At 36.8% G+C, this 20,690-nt stretch overlaps 1 protein-coding gene across 4 annotated transcripts in view; it reads left to right on the top strand.

The window, feature by feature from the left end:
• The window catches only part of dennd1a (DENN/MADD domain containing 1A), a 525,508-nt gene that overhangs the window by 482,682 nt on the left and 22,136 nt on the right, over positions 1–20,690 (top strand). For 2 of the 4 annotated variants that reach the window (XM_072566189.1, XM_072566187.1), the window contains exons 20-21: positions 5,095–5,154; positions 12,851–12,939. In XM_072566189.1, the coding sequence (XP_072422290.1) occupies positions 5,095–5,154; positions 12,851–12,939 (149 nt within the window). The remainder of the gene's footprint in view (positions 1–5,094; positions 5,155–12,850; positions 12,940–20,690) is intronic. The other 2 variants (XM_072566190.1, XM_072566188.1) reach the window with 1 other exon arrangement.

Below are 20,690 nucleotides of genomic sequence, written 5' to 3'. Positions count from 1 at the left end.
CTTTTATGCCAACCGACAGTTCTTGAAGAGCTGCCACTTCATCAGATTTTGAGTGATTGGCTTGCACGCTCTGTGCAAATCTCTCCTGTACCAGTAGCTCATTAAGACCATAAGAAATAGGAACAGCAGTAGGCTGTTCAGATCTTCGAACCTGTTCCACAATTCAACATGGCTGATCTAACTGACATTCTTCCCATCCACTTTTCTTCCTTTTCCATAACCCTTGATTCTCCTACTGATTAACAATCTATCTCAGCCTTAAATATGCACAAGGACTCTGCCCCCACAAGCCTCTATGTCAAAGAGTTTCAAAGACAACTCTCTGGAAAAATGGAAGTCTCAGTCTTAGATTAGTATCCCTTATGCTGAGACTGTGCCCTCTGATTGTAGACTCTCATATGAGGGAAAACATTCTCTCAGCATTTGCCCTCTCAAGCCCCTTAAGAATTGTGCATGTTTCAATAAGATCAGCATTCATTCTTTTAAACTCCAATGGGTAGAATCCTGGTCTGTTTAATCTTTCTATAGGCAATCTCTGTATACTTGGGATCATCCCTGTGAACCTTCTCTGAACTGTCTACAATGAAATAATATATTTTCTTAGATAAGGAGACAGAAACTGTTTACATTACTCCAGATATGTTCTCAACAGCACCTTGTACAGTTGCAGTAAGATTTCCCTACTCTTATAATCCAACCCCTTGAAATAAGGGGCAACATTCTGTTTTTGTACCTGATAATCTGCCATGCTAGCTTTCTGTGTTTCGTGTACAAGTATCCCCCCCCACCGACCCTTTTTGTGTTGCAGCTTTCTGCAGGAGTTCTTCATTTAAATTACACTCTGTTCTTTTGTTCTCCCTTCCAAAATGAACAACTTCACATTTTTCCACATTATACTCCATTTGCCAACTTTTGGACCACTTACTTAACTTACCAGAATCTCTTTGTAAGTTGTTTCCATCCCTCTGGCAACCTGCTTTCCACCTGTTTTTGCTGTCTGCAAATTTGGTTGCAGTCCATTCACTTCCTTTCTCCATCATTAATATATATTGTAAACAGTTGTGGTCTCAGCATTATTTTCTGTGGAGCCCCACGGTCACAGGTCACCAACCTGAAAAAAACCCCTTATTTATGTCCTGCCCATGGGCCAGTTCCCTATCCTTGCCATTCTCTGTAGTACCTCCAACATAGGGCTCTTATCTTTTAACTTTAGCTTTTGTGAGGTATCTTGTTGAATGCCTTCTGGAAGTTCAAACACACATGTACTGGTTCCCTTCTATCCACTCTGGTTGAGATTTCCTCAAAAATCTCCAATAAATTAGTCAGACATGATTTCCCTTTCGTGAAGCCAAGCTGACTGCTTCATTAGGTTATGGTTTTCCAGATGTTCTGCTATACTTCCTTAATAATTGATTGCGATGTTTTCTAACCGTAGATGTCAGGCTAATCACCTATTGTTACCCAGTTTTTTTTACAGGCATCATTTAGGGCTGTATTATTGCAAAGTAAATTTATGTATTGGTTCAGAGAATACCCATGTCATTTAGTAGCCAGCATCTAAATTTTGAATGAATGCGAAGTATTTTCCCATGGAGTGAGGAGAAAGACTAGAGGCAGAGATCTATGTTCGACAATTGTTTTGCATTTCTAAGGGGTGCAGGTTGCAGAAGGTTAATCAGAGAGCTGTAAGTTACTTGTATTTCATGAATTGGTATTGGCTGGAAGCAAAAGAAATGTGTTGAATAACTCAAAGACCTTAAAGACATAAAAAAGGAACTAATAAATATAATATAGATAATTATTCTCTTCTAGCATCACTTCTCATACACATTTCCTAAAACATCCATCACTGTGTATAAATTGCTAAGTCTGTTTATAGTTAATATAAACTCTATTTCCACATTGACAGCTATATATGTATTATTTGTTGTAATTCCTCAATATCTTAGTAGTTCTGTACTCCTAAGCAAATAATGGATGCTTCTGAACAAATTAAGCTTCAAGTCTAAATTTCTTCTGACTGTTGCACTGACAGGCATAATGAAGTAAAAACCAAGGCAGATCTATAACATATAGCTGAATTTAATTTTCATTGTTTCGGAAGTCTGAATGATCTGAAATAAGTCTTGACTTTTGTTTTATTATAACACACTTGGCTGAATCTCTTTGCTATTAGGGCTGTTATTTGGCACTACTGCAGTGACCGTGATGCATAGGCTGAGGCAGATTACTAATAAACCCTTTCAAGCATCACTAAGAATAGACTTTTTTTTTCTTCAGGTTTTATTGGTAAGCTGCTCATTGTAACAATTAATTAAAATGTTGCTTGAAATATATGACATGGTATCATTTCTGTCACATAAATGAAATAAATGATTCTTTGCATATTCCTAATACTGAGTTTATAAACCAGAAAAAAAGCCTACAGAATCACAGAGCCTCAGGACATTTGAAAAGACGGAACTAAGGAAAAAAATCTTATTAGCAATTTTGTATCCAAAATATAGCTTTGTCCTCGAAGGATTTTATTAAATCCAGATGAAATCTGACCCTGTGCAGTTTGTGGATGAAGTCCCAAAGCATTGCTGGGGGGTAAATAAATCTCAAACCATTCTTCCAGTAACCTTATGCTTCATTTCCTGCGAAGCTAAATGACTGTGTGAAAATTGTATTTCCACCTGTTTTTTTAAAAAACTCTCTGGATTGCTACTAGCAGAGAAGGTTAACTAATATTTGGGAGCAGTGAAGGACACTGTACTCTTTGGGAAATTTAAAACTAGACATCCTCAGGAAGAACGGTCTCATCCCTTCCCTCAGTTAATCATTTATTCTTCAGATCATCTTCAATTCTATTTTGTGGTTATTTTGAAATTAAATTTTGATTTTTTTTCAACTTCAAATGGTTCGTTTTTAGTCAGTTATTTAGAAAAGGCATTGGGTTAAAGAATTTGCTTTTAAAAAGTCATGATTCAACATAGTGAATGATAATTATATTGGGAAAATGTACAATTGGTCACAGTATGAATTGGAATTTAATGATCGCTTATTGTGATAGTCAAGTGTTCATTGCGAAAGTTTATATTTTATTGATATTGTTTTTAAATTTTCCAATAGAAAACTCTTGTGTGCCTGGGTATAGCAGTCATATTTGAATTTCAAATACAGTAACTTCAAGCAAACTGCTTAATTAGTGACTCTTTAATGGTATTAGCTGGAAGACAAATGTTGGCCTGGATATTAGGAAAAGTTCCCATTGTATCATTAGTTGTTACAAATGCACCCCCCTCCAGTATTATCTAGTGTATCAGTAGGGCTATTGAGGTCAAACTCCAATGGTGTAAGGTTCTACATCTATCTTATCAGTGTCCAAATTTTCATTGACTGAAGATGCAACATAACTTGAAAATTAAGTCAGTGATTTGACACTCAAGTGTGAAGTCACACTGTGTTAAAATGCATACCTGGTGTGAAGCTATATTTTAGAAGTTTTTAATTAGCCCTACAGACCAACTGATGACTTTCTTTAAACTTGAATCATTCAGTCTGTACTCACTGAAAATGAGCTGCATGGAATCTGAAAGTTGACCTTCTACTTTTAGCACGAACCTGAGTTCAACCTGCAGTGTAAGATGCTCCGAGCATTAAAATTCAGGTTTGCCTCACTGAGAATTGTCCAGTATAGATATCAGTCCAGGACTTCAGCTATATTATAACTGACAACACAATCAGGGTCCAAAATAATCATGTGGCCCATTGTGTGGATTACTATACTGCAGTTTAGGAAGCTCATCCTCAACCCTATTAAGTAACATGGAAATGGACTGCTTTTTAACATTTATGTTGTTGACTTTATCATGACAAAGCAGGGAAAAAGCACGAAATTTGGAAGCTGCTAAACGTGAAAAATATTTTGGAAGACATGAAAAGAAATGGGTCAAGTGTGTCCACATTGAAGAGTAACCAAGGACAAAAGTGGAGAGGAAAGAGGAAAATGATTGTGAAATTTATGTGATTAGGAGCATTGACCCATGCTGCCTTTGTGAAGATGGAGATAGTGCAATTCTTGCATTGTCCATAGAAAGACTGCAAGACATAGAAGCAGAAGTAGACCATTCAGCCCATCAGGTATTTTCCGTCTTTCGATAAGATCATGGCTGATCGGACATTCAATGACTCCACTCTCCAGTTTTACACCCCATGGATCTTGATTCCCTAAATGACTTAACATCTGTCTTAGTCTTGAGAATACTCAATGGTAAAACACTGAGGCATGTAAACAGGTTCACATTTTATGGGAAGACTACATTTCTTGAAGGAAAACTTTCTGCTTGCCCCCAAAGGAATGGTCAACTAACACAAACATGCAGTCAACTTGTCTGGCCAACCTTGAGTGAACTCACAAATGAGGAAACAATACAAAACACATTATACTCAAAATACATTTAAGGAGAGCTTTTCAATTTCATTAATTTTAATAAGGAAAGCCAGCATGTTCTATTATAGCGCCAAGCTTCTCTCATTTGAATATTGGATGTCATCTCCAACATAGTGACATTACAATTGACAAACCAGGTTATGAGTATCATAGAGAGAGAACAAAATCCAAATAAATTCAGTTCATTTCAATCTTTATTCGCACAGACCTAAATGGATTTAAGTCATAATGTCTGCCAGAGCTACTTAATTTGAGTACTGTACCCGTGATTTGAATAAAAATAATTGTGAAGCTCTGCAACTTTACATGGAAGTGACATGTCTTACAAAATTATGTATATGTATGTAAGAATTTTTGCTGTGGGTTTTGACTGTTAGGTTCTTTATTCTTTTCTCATGCTTCATAATTAAAAATAATGCTTTTGCAAAAGTTGGTACAGGATAAATTATTTAAAAATATGTAAAAGTTTGTTATAGCCAGAGCCCATTATGTCAGATCAAGTTCTTGATATGAATACACATATCTGGCATAATGAACTCACAACATGTGCAAATTTCTATGCTTGTGTTATTTTATAAGTTGCTTGCTATGTTTGTTTTTATTTTAATTGAATTGAAGGATACTTCTGTTCTGATGTTTAAGTTTCCACTTTGATACAGCCTGAGAGAGTCCCTCCACCTCGCCCACCACCTCCAAAGATAAACAGTGCTACCTTGCCCGTGAGTAGACAGAAGCTGTGTGTCTCCTTAATTATATTTAACACCATCTATGTTGCTTTGCTGATTACTTACCCTTGTGCTATCTGGTCCTATAGCCAGGGATTGGATCTTATTCAGTTTTCTCTCAGACAGGTGTGAACTTTGCTTGATTCTTCATCTATTTCCTAATTCTTCTTATGTATGATGATTTAGTTATAATTGGCATTAGGTTAAAGCTGTGGCAAAAATGTTGCGCATTTACGTTTTCATAGGAATCCTGGGTAACACCACTAGAACGCGAATGTCTGGATATAAGTTTTAACTCAACTGCATGCTTAGATTTGGCACTTTCGTTTGTACACGGAAAACATGCATGTAATACAAGCTCAGAGGTGGTCTAACCTTTTCACTAAGTACATATTTGTTCTTTAACTTTCAATATTTAGACAGTGTGCTGTGCTCTTAAAGGGCTCCAAGCTGCAATATGCATGAGGCTCATTTCAAGGGGCATTTTCTGGGCATATTCTTTGCAAGTGTTCTGTGATATTTTCAGATTTCTAAATGTTCAGAATTTTGGAAAGCTCATTCTGTAACCTGACCATTCTGTAACCTGACAGAAGTGAATGGTGCAATCTCAGATGACCATGTTGAAAATTTGCAGTTGATATTGGTGAAGTATTAAGTGACTTTTCAAACATAGTGCACTGTCTCAGAATGCCAGGACAAATTTTGACAGCCATGATTCTTCCACTCAAAGAGCTCCCTATATCAGTATTATTGGACAGTGGAGGTTAAATTATTCTTCACAGAAAGAAAGGAATGTCATGTTGGTAGCGAATGGTGTAAGCAGAGGTTTGGGAGCAGGTCATCTGTCAGTTTCTCAACTATAGAATGGCACACAATCAAATGAGTAAGAAATATAGAAATTACCTGACCCCAAAAAGTAGGGTTTGTCAGCTAGTGGGGATTGTAAATGGGAAACTTGTGTACTGTTACACAATTTAAATGATGGACACAACACGTAAATTTAAGGAAACACTGTTCATTTCAATGCTTCCTCTTAATTGTCTTCATGAATGTTTTATGGTTTATTATTTGGATCCCAAAAATCAGCATTAGTCAAATATCATTCCAAAGTCATTTGAACCATTCAGATGCATAACCAAAAACCAGTATTCTAAGTGGAATAAAAAAAACGATCATGTCAATAATGTATCAGCAATTTTAATATTGATTTCATATTTAATGCAATAACCAGCTTTAGAATAATATTGCCTTTGAGAATCATTTAAGAAGTGTGTGATACTTCGCTTAGAAGTCACAAGCAATGCACACAATTTCTGCAGACCCATTAGCTGTAGCAATAGGGAACCAAGTGTAATAGCTGACTGGGATGGGGACATGTTTGACCTTCTGCCCTGGACTCTGCAGTTTGCTGCTAATCCAAAGAACCAAAAGGATGGTTGCACAAATATTAGCTGAGATTTGATTTGAAAAGAAAAGCCAAACCAAAATACCATCAATTAAAGAGAAATTAATGGACACTGTCCTCCGTATAAGAGGCATCATTATCATTGATCTTTTACTGTTTGCTCTAGTCCATTAGCCAGCATTGTATTCTTCACAATCTGCCAACCCTAATCATCATATCGCAACAAAACAAAGACTATTCTTCTGCCTTGCCATTGCATCACATAAGAATCATTACAATTATTGCATATGATATGAGGGTTGGAATCCATGGCTGCAACACCGATACAGTACCATTTGTGGCAAGGTTGGTTTCAAACAAGTACAGGGGAACCTCAATTATCCAAAGGACACGGATGAGGAGTATTTCATTCAGTTAATCGCATTCTAGATAATCAAATGCAGGATAACACAGTTTAGCCAATCAGCGGGACCTTGCGATCTTGCTGGATAATCTGATATTCAGATAATCAAGGTTCCATTGTATACAATTCTATCTTTGTGTGTTATATCAGCAGGCCTGAATATTGAAAATATGTGCAGTTTTGATGGGCCTCTGACTTACGGTGAGAAGAATGCAAGCTTGGTTTTATTTAATACATTTAAGTAATGGATTTAAATGTAACAGATTAACTCTTGGTAGTACCACCAGAAATATCTGACGACCTCACTGTTAACAGATCTTGCCATTTTCTTTATTTCTAGTTCAGCATTTGTCTGTGTGTCATGTCTCCAATTAATAACTTCTGTTTCACACGCACTTTTACCAATGCGAGAGAGATACTGAGTGTTGGTATAAGCTTAAACAAGATGTGTGGTTTACCCAGACAAAAAAGTTTGAATTTCAAGGTTGAAACACAGTCCACATTGATGTGAACATTGCATTCACTTTTCTTCCTTCAGCTTGACTACTGTGAGCATCAAGAGTTAATCAGTTATGTCTATAATTTTATAATTCATCAGATATTACTGATTTGGAATATAGTTTCTGTTACCAAAAACACTTAAAATTTACTTTGCTTTATCAAAATAAGGACAGGGTGTAGAAATTTAATGCCTGTTATGGTTGTTAATTAATTATAAATTTATCATTCAGCGCTTAATACTGTGCGTGCAGTAACCCTCCAGTGACATTTCAGGAACGGTTAGAGTGAATTCTCTTCCTCCTTAGTTCCATCCAGGTTTTGCTAATATGTTTCCTTTTTATAAGTAAATTTCATTTGCATTTTTAAATTTTTTTTTTAAATTCCTATTGTATCTTATCAGCATTTAAAGATTCCACGGAATATATCAAATCCCAGTTGACCATGGTGTGTTACTTAGTTTACATTACTTGTCAAAAAGGACTCATTGTTCATTGATGCTGCCAGCACTTTACATTTACAGGGTTTGCATAATCTTGACATAAACCAGTGAAGTATACTGCTATACTATATGGTGCAATGCCCTGCACAAGCTAAACAATTAACATCACATTTTACCAAACTATATTTATCATATTTCAGATAAAAGGGTTGGTGCCTTGTGATTATGGATTTAGTAATTGTCCAGCTGTAGTTAATCACTACTGTTTTACCCTGTGTAAGTACAAATTCATTTATGAAAGTGGCACATTATTATGTTGTTGCATGCATTATAGAGCTGCTGTTTTGAACATAAGCTTGAATTTTATGTTTAATGATTAAATGTGAGCAGTTGGGTCTAAAGCAAATTCAGCTTTGCCCAGTTGGATATGTCAGGTTCAGAACACTAGGGAATCTTTTTTTTGACTTTCCACTGAAGTCCCTTTAGGCTATGGCTCCAATCCTTTTCTGCATTTCTCCCCAGATATATCTAGTGTTGCTGACACTAGTGGGGTAATCGCTGGCTTTTCAAAGCTCTGGCGGAAAGGTGAAAGTATTAGCAGCACGATGACAGGCAAGCTTCACGCATCACCTTCCAGCTCGAGCTTAATTAAACAGCCTTTTTTCTTTTTTCCCTTCTTCGTTCTATCATCCCTAATGAAGCAGTCTTTTCCATCGATCCTGCTGATTGCCAGGCCTCTCCTTTTGTTTGTTGGCACTGAGCCATTCAGCTGCGGTCTGACAGCTCAGCTCAGCTAATTAGCTCTGTTGTTCTTTTCCCCCATGTTTCTCCCTGTTGCAAGTTCAGGCAAACTTGCCACAAACTTAATCCTTCTGTTCCTACCAATGGGTTCACATGCTTAAGCTGTCTCCATTGTGCAGAAGGGCAGCTTTGTCTGGGGCCTGGCCCCCTCCTCAGCAAGTTCACAGACTGACCTTTCCTGACCTGTTACTTCAGTATCACTGGCTACACTGAGGTCATGGTTTGAACACCAACCCCCCTCACTGCTAAACTTTTGTTGTATTCTACATAGAGTTAAATCCGTGAATGCTTCATTTAATTTCTTTTGTTGTTTCTTTTTAAATTGGGGAACATCAGTGTAGAATTGGACTTTTTCTGCAAATTGATTGAATATTGCTCACATATCTTTTGCATATAAGGTGAATGTTAAAAGTGCTAATGTAAATATCCTAAAACTATTGCTTGATGAAATTTGTAATTTCATAGATTGTCTATGATTTTACATTTCTAGCCTTAAATGGAAATGGTCAATGTAGCCAACATTCAGATCAGTAAATTTGAAACCCCTTTGGACTTTTAGGTTCCTGGCACTTATTTTAAATAATTTCCCAAGTTCCTAATACAGCAATTCCCAAAAGTAACATCTGTGGAATCTTTACTTCTTCACGTTGAGCTCATTAATCAGAAGTTGCTCTTTAATGGTTTTAAACCAGCTGCAATAGGTTATATGGAAAAAAGACTTAAGTGAAACTATTTAATATATTTAAAAAACTGACATTACTTTACATTTTGTGTCTCTGTCACCCTCTTACTATCTGTTCTAATTCCTAAACTGAAAATAGTTAAGGGCATCTGGTAGACAAAACAGCAAGCGAACAAAATGAGCCACAAAAGAAGCCAGCAACACAGCACCTTCACACCACTGTGATTGTGAAGTCATGTTCCATCAAGGCTCATGAGTGGAGGTACCACCTTGGAGGGGGGAGGGATAAAAGCAATGCGTACCCTTTTGAATAGCGCAGTGCCACTGGTTTGAGACATTGCAAAAGAAGCAGCTGGTTGAATCCTGGATATTTGAACATTTATGTGAAAAGACTGAAGCACATGGGGTGGTGGGGGTGAGATGTGGGGGGGTGGGTAGGAGGAGTGGGGAAGACGGTAAGAATAAAAGAGGCATGCTCCTGTGACGCCATTTTCAGAATTACTTGAATCATTATTTAAAGTATATGATATGTATTTTATATACTGCTATAGTACTAAACATTGTTTTTTTTTTGCAATGTCTTTGCATTTTTGGCAATTTGGATGCTATTCCTGAATGTGTTTCAGCCCAGCAGCACCACATGCTACTTATTAGTTTTTCTTAATTATCTTTAAATAGCAACTATATTAGGTGATAACATCCAAAAATATTGGTTCTAAGACTTTTATGCAATGATATCACCTATTTAAAGCTGTTCTCTGTTTCAGCTGAATCTAAATCAGATTTGTGTTTTCTCTCTGTTTTGTGGCACTCTTAGTCCATGCATAAGTTTCTGCTCATTGAGAAATAAGGCTTTGTATTGATAGACTATAATGGGTATATGTATTTCATCATCCAAAATACAGATGACTGTAAACGTAGTGTTTGCTTTTTAGTAATTGATTTCATTCCCTAGTGCGACATCAACTTTCCAAATGTGAAGCCCTTTTTTGTCATGTACTGAAAAAAACAGCTAATTTTGGTAGTCACAATAAGGACTTGCTTGGGGACAAACACGTGGCACCTTTCAACATGTGATTGTTCTGGTGCTGAGAGGCAGCTGGTCCCCTGTATTTCAGTTTCCTGTATAAGGCTCTCCCTCTTGATTCTGGCATTTCCTAATCAGATGCTTCCTGAAACACAGGAGTGGAAATGGAGAATAGAGAAAATCACGTTGAGAAGGACAACAGAGGATGAGAGGAAGCAACCAACGGGGAACCTGAAGCAGGGGCAAGCAACCCAGTGAATCAAATCTATGCAGAACCTCAGTGCTTTCCCTTACATTGTGTATATTTATGCTCTCATATAAGCGTTTGGGTTTAAGACAGGCTGGACAAAGAAAAGGCAAGGTCAAAAACTGTCTTCAGGTTTATGTAATAAATTGTTCTAAAGAAGCCTATTTATGCCAACTACTACTGTACCATGGTAACTAAAGATATACCAGACTCTAATCTTACTGTTAGCTTCTTGAAAAACTATTCTCCATGTGTGCATTCATCAATCTGTCACACCTAACTACCACCTACACACTGTGCTATTTATGCCCAATAGGGGAACAGCTCTGTGACATCATCACAAGCTTGCTACAGGGTCCTCAAGCCCTTTCACAACTCCCCCTTACTCTCTCATTTTCAGACATCATATATTGTAGAACTTACCAGCCACATGTGATGTATTTCTTGGCTGCTGTCTGACTGTATAGGAAATTCTACAATTGCTCTCTCTAGACATGGATGACAGCAACATTTATTGCTTATCCCTGCTTGTTCCAAAGAGTATTAAGACAATTGTATTGTGGTGCTGAAATCACATGAAGGCCAGATTATGCATAGATTGTAGGTCCCTCAAATAAAACAAAGAACTGTGGATGCTGGAGATCTGAAACACACAAAAACAGAAATTGCTGGAGAAGCTCAGCAGGTCTGGTAGCACCTATGGAGAGAAAACAGTTAACCTTTTGAATGCAATGACCTTTCTTCAGAACATTACAGTTCTTAAGAAGCCTAAATAAAACTTTATATTTTATCTACCGAAGAAGTCCAATATGGTCTGCAGTGAGAATATCAGTAAACATACCACTATGCAAGCATGTAAACTGTTGTTATTGGAATGCTAAGAACTGTCAACCCTCCCAGTTTCCACACACTACCAACAGAAGCTGTTTGGCATGGAAAGTTTCACCAAACCCTGGTGGCTGGTAGGAATACAAAAGGCGTGAAACAGGCATTCTTGGTATGATATATTGATTCTGTATTTATTATCTCAACCATCTATAATGGTTTACTCTATACTGAACTTTGAAAAAATATTTTTTCAGTGTGATGCTGGATTCTTCAGTATTGATGTCTCATGGGATGCTTTGAGAATCACCTGAGTACTTCCACTGACAACTGAGAATCCATTGCAATCAAGGTGTCTGTAGTTTGAGAGAATCAATACCCTGGACTGACTTAATGTCTAATCCAACCTCAGACTTCAGGTGTTGCACAGAAAGTATGACATCGTCCAAACCTGTTGCTCGTATTTGACCCTCATTCCCTGCTGTCTGCACATTGATTTTGAACTTCTAAATGTGTAGTTTTTTTAGCATTCTCACAGCATGGTGAGCTGCACAAATTGACAGCTTTAATTCTTCCCATTCCGAATGTTCACAGATTTCCCTTAGCATGTTACAAACTACATTAAACATACTTGTTGTTCTGTGTTTCTGAGCATCTTGCTTTTGTTTCAGGTTTGTGTCCTTAATTTATTAATCTGTTCAGTTCAGATTGTCAGTATCTCTTGCGATGTACAGTACATTTCATAAAACTAAGCATCTGGTTGACTTTCTTTAGGGACATGTTTAATGAATAATGTCAGGAGAAGGCCTTATTCATCTATGGATGGTATCTTTGTTGAGTAGCTGATAGTTGATTGAACAGTGTTTTCATGAACTCCTCTGATTAATTCAAGACAGACATTTGATGACCTAATAGCAGCTATTATTTGGTAGCAGGCTTCCAAAGCTTAAGTAGGTTTTGTTTTAAGGAAGATGTGAAACAGAATTTTTTCTTCAATCCATTAGGTTACAGCAGTGTCATTGTCACACTTCTCCCGGGTTTGACATAGATTAATGCCTCATGATTTTGTACAGAGTCTCTACTTAGTTGACCAGGGTATCCTTTATTCTGAATGGCAAGTTTGAATCAGAGGATGTTGACAAACTAAATCTGAAGTGATAACAAGCTCTCTGTTTGGGTTTCTTCCACAACTGCTTGGCCTGTTCTGCATACATGTATTTAACTATTACTTGAAAATATTATGTCTGTGTATTTCATTCTTCAACTTCTGGATAGCTAGAATCATTTTTTTTCAGGACACTGTCTGCAATAATGTTTTAATACTGACAAGTTTTGTTCTAATACAAATCTGTGTAAACAGGCACGTCCTCCAAGACCACCAGTTAAGAAACCAAGAGGTAATGCACTGCCAGTAGAGGCTCGAATATCCTCCATTTCAAGTCCAGAGCAGTAAGTATTGGCTGCTAGCTTTACCAGTTAAAAGTTAACATAAGAAACTAAACATATATAACCATGCTTACAGTTAACCCTTCAAACTTTCTCAATTTGCAGCTAATTATAGGCAGCAGACTTAGCATATTGTCCCCACATTTACGATATTGAATTCTTTTATTCTTGCCTGAACTAAATTGTCAGGTAACATATGGTATGTGTGCAAGTGATTTATTGTGTAACTTAAGTCAATGTTTCTCATGTTACATTATACAAAGTGTTGCTAGACAAGTAATATATGTAAAAGTAAATCTGATGTGTTAACCTTGGCAAAACAGAAATATTCTTCACTTACAACTTTTCAGGTTTTAAAATCTTTACACATCTATAATATCTCTGTTATGATTAATTTCCATATTTGCCTGCTCTCATATCTCTATGATATTTTGCAATAGCAACATGTCAAATTGCCTTAACTTGACAATGTTAACTCGGTAACCTAAGCTCAAGGGGTCTCTCACATCGGCTAAAAAGAACCTCTGCTTTGGTTTTGAGAAAATATTGGCACTAGATTGTCACTTTTCTACTTGGGCAATGTGATCTATCATTAAACATAAACATATGTCCAATCCATTCTATATTCCATTGTTTATGAATGAAACAAGCTGGCATATATTTGGCTTTATGTTGTTATTAGTAATGAATTTTAAGAAACAGAAAAAAAAAGATGCTGCCATCGAGGAATATAAAAAAATTAACATGCTTCAGACTGGGCTGAGTCAGGGTAGAACAACAAGCAAAATTGTACATTTGAAGTTGGGATGACTAATTCTCTAGAGTTTGGTGCAATTTGAACTGGGTCAATTCGAATCAGGTCTTTCTATCCTTAAGGTGTTAATAATCTTGAATGTGGAGTGAAATATTACCCCTTTTAAATATATCCAAGTATTGTTATTGTACCACCAAAATGTGACAGGCAAATGTCTGTACTTTTTGGTGAAGAAACTTAAGTATCATTTGGAAAGAAATTCTCAAATATGTATAGCTATTGTCTAACAGACGATATTAACTTATCCAAGTTTTTTGCAACTTTATGTGGAAGAAAGTGCTGCTTTGTTGCTCATGAAACTGCCAATGTTTGCCGTCATTACTGAAACTGACAGCAACTTCTGGAGATTGTACATACATGGAATAGTATGAAAATCTAGAAGTAGTTGTCAGTGATTGCAAGCTTCTCCAGAGACTGCTCACCTCTCCCCAACCCCTAAACTGAAAACAGGCTATTCATTGGAATTGCTGATTTTTCTGTTGCTCTCCTGTTTGAAAAAATCCCTTAAAAATAGATGAATGAACTCTAAATTGATTTTTTTATGGCAAAATTAACTTCATAATCAGTGCTAAACGGACTTGAAAAGCTAATCTTCAAAATGTTCATTATCAGACTTTTCTGGAAATAAACTTAGATTTTGTTTAAAGTGTAATTTTTAATCCTTATTTAAGCCTAACCCTATCTCAATCCGTTCATAATTATTTCAGTACTTAACTTCCTGGTTTTCTTTAAGTGTGCGTGTGCAAGTGTTTCAATTTGATTGGCTGCCTGCCATTTTGCTGACATCATAGCTGCTGCTTGACAATGAGCATGACTTAGAGCAGATTTAAATTTCCCTGGAGGAAGGAGTAAACCACATTACAGAGAACACTTTGGGCAGCGCTTTTTGAGTCATGCTTCACTGCTGTTGAATTTCTAAGCTATTGCTTGGTAAAGTATTCTCAGTTTCAAGTATCCTTCATCATCAGCAAGTACTCACAGACGCAAAGTAAAATTGTGCTTGGTGCAGAAATTTATTGATTTTGCAGAACAAAGGCTATGGTTATATTAAAGGGATTAGGTATCATGGAATTGTTTTCCCCAGAGCAGAAATAAATTTGATAAAGCTGTTTAAAGTTATGTTGAGCTGAGCAAGAAAGTCCAAGGTACTTCACAGTATCTCTGATTGATTAAAAAATATCTAAAATCAGGAGAAGTTTTCCAATTCCAGAAGGATCATAAACTACAAAACACAGAAGGAAGACAATTTACAAAGGAACCAGAACCAACTTGAGGAAGAAGAAAAAAAACTTTTGAAATTATTGTCAATCCACCTATTCAAATATGATATGATACACCTGTAGGGGAAGTGGGGTTTGAAGCTAGAATGTCAGAACTAGATATAGGAACACTACCACACTGCCACAGACATCCTGGGTAGTACTTTACAGATCAATAAAATCTCTGTACAGAAGGGCAATGGAAGCAGATTCTGTTGTAAAATTAAAGAGGGCATTTGATATATGGGGAAGGGCACGTTGACTGGACTGTAAATAGGAATAGAATTAATTGGATGGCTGTTTCAAAGAACCAGTGTAGTTGCATTGAGCAAGATGGCCTGCTTCTGTGCTGTATCATTCTCTGATTTAATGTGTGCATGTGTATAATATATATAAAATAGAAACGTAGTTTTGAGGGCTCTTGTGGATAGTGGTAGTTTCTCTACCTGTGTTAGTTTTAGGGTCACCTTGTTCGAAATTGGCCAGTTGCTGTTTCCTTCAGTTGATAAGTAAACAAATGTAAGGGGCGAGAAATATATCTGCATGGTTGTGAGTTAGAAAATGGAAGATGAATCAATGATTGGTTTAGATATATGAGTTTCTTACAATCAGTGTGTAATACAAATGAAATGTTGAGACCTCGGGCAGCATGACAATTTATTTTACAAAATGCATTTATTTTTGTAAAACTGTGATTCTGTATCATGTCTGATCATTCTATTTGAGGTTTTAATGCTTAGATTTATTTGGTGCACAATTGTACTTTTGGTGTTTGAAGCTAGATAATGTGTCAGGTTAGACCATAATTCAGCAATAGATTTTTACTTGTTATCTTGTGTTGTCGCCATCCTGGTGGCTTTATGTTTTGATCATTGCAGCGGTAAGCCATGACAATATAGACTTGTTCTTCTGAAGCACCATTGATATGTATGAATTTAGACAGAGGATTGGACAAGACTGACAAACTGAAACCTTTATCTCTATTAACACATTTTGCACATGAAATAAACTCACTTCTCATTAAACACAAACTGTGGCAGATACAGATGACCTGAGAAAGAAATGTAGCCCGATACAGAAGAAATGAGTAATAAACATGTTTCAGATTATTGGCTATAATGCTTGCACATTTATTAACTCATTTTTAATATAAATTTCAGTTAAAAAGCTGCCAAGCAAAATAGAATTCTGAATGGAGTTCCCGTCTATTGAAAGGTGTGGGTTTATACCTGTGGAGGACAGACTATGTGGGAAGGCACTATACAGAGTTGAATAGCTTTCCTGTGGAAAATAGGCTAAACAAGTTTCTCTTTGGATGTTCCAATAGTCATTTGTGAAGCCCTGAGTGCAGAGCACTGACCTGATGACCTCATTGAGGAATGGAAATGTAGCACAAAAGTATAAAGGAAGAAAATAATTCTCACATTTGTTAAGATGAAACTGGTGATACATTTCACCCATATTTTTAAATGTTTGTTTTAATGTTATAATATTGTAACCCAGATAAAATTGTCCAGTTTGTTCAGGTTTTTAATAATGCTTTCAATGTCAAGATCTTAATTCATTTTCCAGTATCTACCTTCTCCATCATCAGAAATCTTAATTTCAGCTAAGAAAATCAACACAGGAGTTTAAATCTTTTGAGTACAAAGTTTCCTTTCCAGAATATACATGTACATTATGTTGCACTTTCATTAGTCCTTGGATATTTTAATTCTGAATATTGTTGAATGGATAGTCAATTTTGAGAAATCCAAAAATAATGACCATTCTTGTTGTACATTGCAATCACTTTAATACATTTTTTAAAACACACACTTGGATGGAACTCTCATCAAACCCAAAGTTTTCTTGTAACTTCAGCTTGCAGAAGTTGCAAATTAGGCGAACATTTATTCTAGGGTTAGCTGGCCCTTTCGTGATTCCAATCATGTAATGTTTCATTTCTGTTATGTAACTTTATTGCCTCCTTGTGGAATAAGATAAACACTGCAATACAGAACAGCTCGAAAAGAAGTAGTTAATGTTTTAATTTCCTGTCTTAATACCTTTACCAAGTAGAAATAAAAATGAAGGCACTCAAGATGTACATCTGTCAGGCATAAAAGTTAACAATTCATATTTTTTAAACAGAATTAAGTGTTAATTCAAAGTAAAATTTACAATCTGCTGTTCTCACTTTATAATCAATTAATTTATTACATATAATGTGATGCAGCTTTTCCATTTAATTTGCTCTCAGACAGAACATTTAATACAACTGTAGTTGAGAATTTTCTTTCATTTTTTAAGAGTCCACATGAGCTGATTATGTGTAAGAAATCTGTGAGGGCTGTATTTCTAAATTGGCAGTAACCTGCTAGTAGATTATTCCATGTAGCTCTTTAATTTGACAATGGGAACAACCTTCTCTAAGGTTTTCTAATATTTTTTAATTAGGACTGAACATTGACCTTTGTTGAACTGGTCAGGTAATTTATAATTGAACTCCATTAGAAAAAGAATGGAAGGATGTACCCCAATGTATTGAATTTACATCTTTTATTAGCATTTTTCCATTGCTTCTGTATATAAAACTATATGAACATCATTAATATTTAGCAAACAATTCACCACTTAGAATGTATGTGAATCCCAATGAGCTGCTTAGTTCCTTTGAGATAAAGTGTCATAGAGGTTAATACATTCAATATGTAAAATCTATTTTTTTAATTGACGCATTTCAATTAAGCATTTCATTTTGTTTCCTGGTGCGGTGTTAATAAGACTAAATGCACTAGATTTTTGGTAGACTAGCTTTAGAAGGATATGGGAGTGGGAAGGCCTGAATCATATTTCTTAACTATCACTCAAAGTAATTAGGTAAATTAGCAAGGTATGGAGACCATGCAATCAAAGGGAGCAACTGCTAGTTCATCTAAACACGTTAACAAAAACTTGTAATTATCTGTCAACCTTACGTGTGGTAAGAGAGCTTTGGGACGATAATTTAAATAGAAACAACGTGCTGGGTTACAGAGATAAGGCAGGAGATTGGAGCAAAGGTAAAATGCTAAGAAATCCAGTACACACATGATGGAATACACACAGAATAGTCTCTTTCTGCACCATAATGATTCTGTAGTATAATGTTCTATGGGATTGGATGAGTGGAGTTATCCTGAAGTGTTGTAGCTCGGAGGGAAAATACATGGATCAGGAAAGGCCAGGTCATGGACAGATTTGAAAACCAATCTGAGAATTTTTGAATCAAGACATTGTTTGACCAAAGAGTCAGGATATATCAACAGGAACAGGACTGCTGGGTGAACAGGACTTGGTGGAAACTTATATGTAGACAGCAGAATGTTTGATGACCTCAGGAACTTTGTTTCTGAGAATTGGAGTTCTGATAACATCTTGAAATTATGCTCAGATGGTGTTATATTTTGTACTCTAAGTATTGGCTTCTAAACTCGCTTTTCCATTCTATTGTTTCTTGTTTAATCACACAATATTGCAGTGCAATATTTCATTTGAAATATGTCACTTTTTGTTTACAACAAGTAAAGGATGCAGCGTAATTCTTTAGGGTTCTGATATTATCAAAGGAGTCCACTAATTTCTTCCTCATTAACCAACATCATTTACATGTCATTTTTCTGTCTCTTCACCTTCAGGGCATTCCATTTCCTTGCTATTCCCTCTTGTTTGTTGGACTCATCTGTAGTTCTTAGTGTGGTTAATATTGTGTTTGTAAAACAGCAGTATGGGTGGTGCCAACATAGCACACTTATTAGCAAAATGATTATTTATAAAGTTGGAGCTTGTTAGGTCATTTCAAAAATCATCAGGAGTTAACCCCACAATGGTGTGTGGCACGATGATATGATGGGTGGACCAGACTTAAGAAATTGCTGTCAACCATCCACAGGTTTTATAATCATTTTATTTTGCTGTGATGTCTGCCTGGATATCTGGATGACCTTGAGGTAAAATGAATGACTGCAGATGCTGGAAAGCAAATACTGGATTAGTGGTGCTTGAAGAACACAGCAGTTCAGGCAGCATCCAACGAGCAGCAAAATCGACATTTCGGGCAAAAGCCCTTTATCAGGAATAAAGGCAGTGAGCCTGAAGCATGGAGTGATAAGCTAGAGGAGGGTGGGGGTGGGGAGAGAGTAGCATAGAGTTGCAGTGGGAGAGGGACTCCCTGAGATTCTTGTAGAGAGAGGAGGAAAACTTCTTCAAGGCAGGCATCCTTGCAGGTGAATCCTCTTGCAAGGATGCCTGCCTTGAAGAAGTTTTCCTCCTCTCTCTACAAGAATCTCAGGGAGTCCCTCTCCCACTGCAACTCTATGCTACTCTCTCCCCACCCCCACCCTCCTCTAGCTTATCTCTCCATGCTTCAGGCTCACTGCCTTTATTCCTGATGAAGGGCTTTTGCCCGAAATATCGATTTCGCTGCTCGTTGGATGCTGCCTGAACTGCTGTGCTCTTCCAGCACCACTAATCCAGAATCTGGATGACCTTGTTGAGTTTAGTCTCAGCTTAATTTGATGGGGTTGAACATTGTCCTACATTGCAGCTATCATTGCAAGGTTCTACCTAAATTCAAACGTTGTTTTGAATCTTCAAGAGCTTCTCCTCCAACTAGTAGCCCTCATTATTCCGCCTGCCCTTACCAGGGAAAGAACATACATCAGGACAACATTACACCAAACAAAAAGCCTGAGATCCTCCCATTTCTCTCCCAGCTGCCTTTCAAACAGTTTACAAAACTTGAAGCATGTTTGTATTAGTGAATGTGGCTGCTTTTGGGAAATGAGTCCTCAGGAAGAAGGATGGTGGAATTTTTTTTTAACAGGTGCACCACTCCAAGTACAGGTACATTGGAGATAGGTGCCACTGGAAGAATAGTAACCAGTGAGAGTTTTGGCACTGACTGTTCATCATCTCAAATTTCCATGGAATGAAATGGTGATCCATTCCATTGGATTGCCATCCATGAAAGTGATGAGCAGGATAATCTAATGGGCAGCATGGTCCCAGATCTTATACAGATTGCTGTCTCTTTCCTAACAATCTCTGTGGGCATCTGGTTGGAAGCTTGTTTAGTCCTTAACACCTGTATTTATCTAAATAACAAGTCAATTCAAAATGCACATTAAAATCATTGAGGAGTTATGTGAAAAACTTTCTTTCTCTGTTGCTGAAAATCCCAGCATTATTTAATGTACACAGGACACTTGCAGTAGAGCTTTTGAATAGAAGCAGGAACCTTGGTTGATTTGTTCGCCAGAGTCAGATTCGGTGTCATTAATGTTACTCATGCACTCCTAACACAGCTACCTGAAATCTGACCAGAGTTCAAATTTAAGAATCTTCTGGTGTGCGTGGCTCAATTATTTACCAGATAACCTCACTGAAGTCCCAGACCAGCTGATTGGTCACTGGGAAGTTATTATGCTGTTAATTCACACCCGCAGGCATTACCCTCATTTCAATGCTCTTGTGCCTTAATATCCAGGACCTCTTTTACAACTTATTATTCACATTTAGAAGACAGAGGCTAGCCTTTTCACTTCCAGTTGCTTTCTGTATGTGAGCAACCATTATGCCAACTTGACGATGACTGAGGTAAGAGTCTAGTGTAAGTAATTGTTGAATTGAATCCTTTCATTCCATACCAAAGTATATAA

Source organism: Chiloscyllium punctatum, chromosome 49 (genome assembly GCF_047496795.1).
Source record: "Chiloscyllium punctatum isolate Juve2018m chromosome 49, sChiPun1.3, whole genome shotgun sequence".
Lineage (NCBI taxonomy): Eukaryota > Metazoa > Chordata > Chondrichthyes > Orectolobiformes > Hemiscylliidae > Chiloscyllium > Chiloscyllium punctatum.
This window is presented reverse-complemented; position numbering and strand designations above follow the sequence as displayed.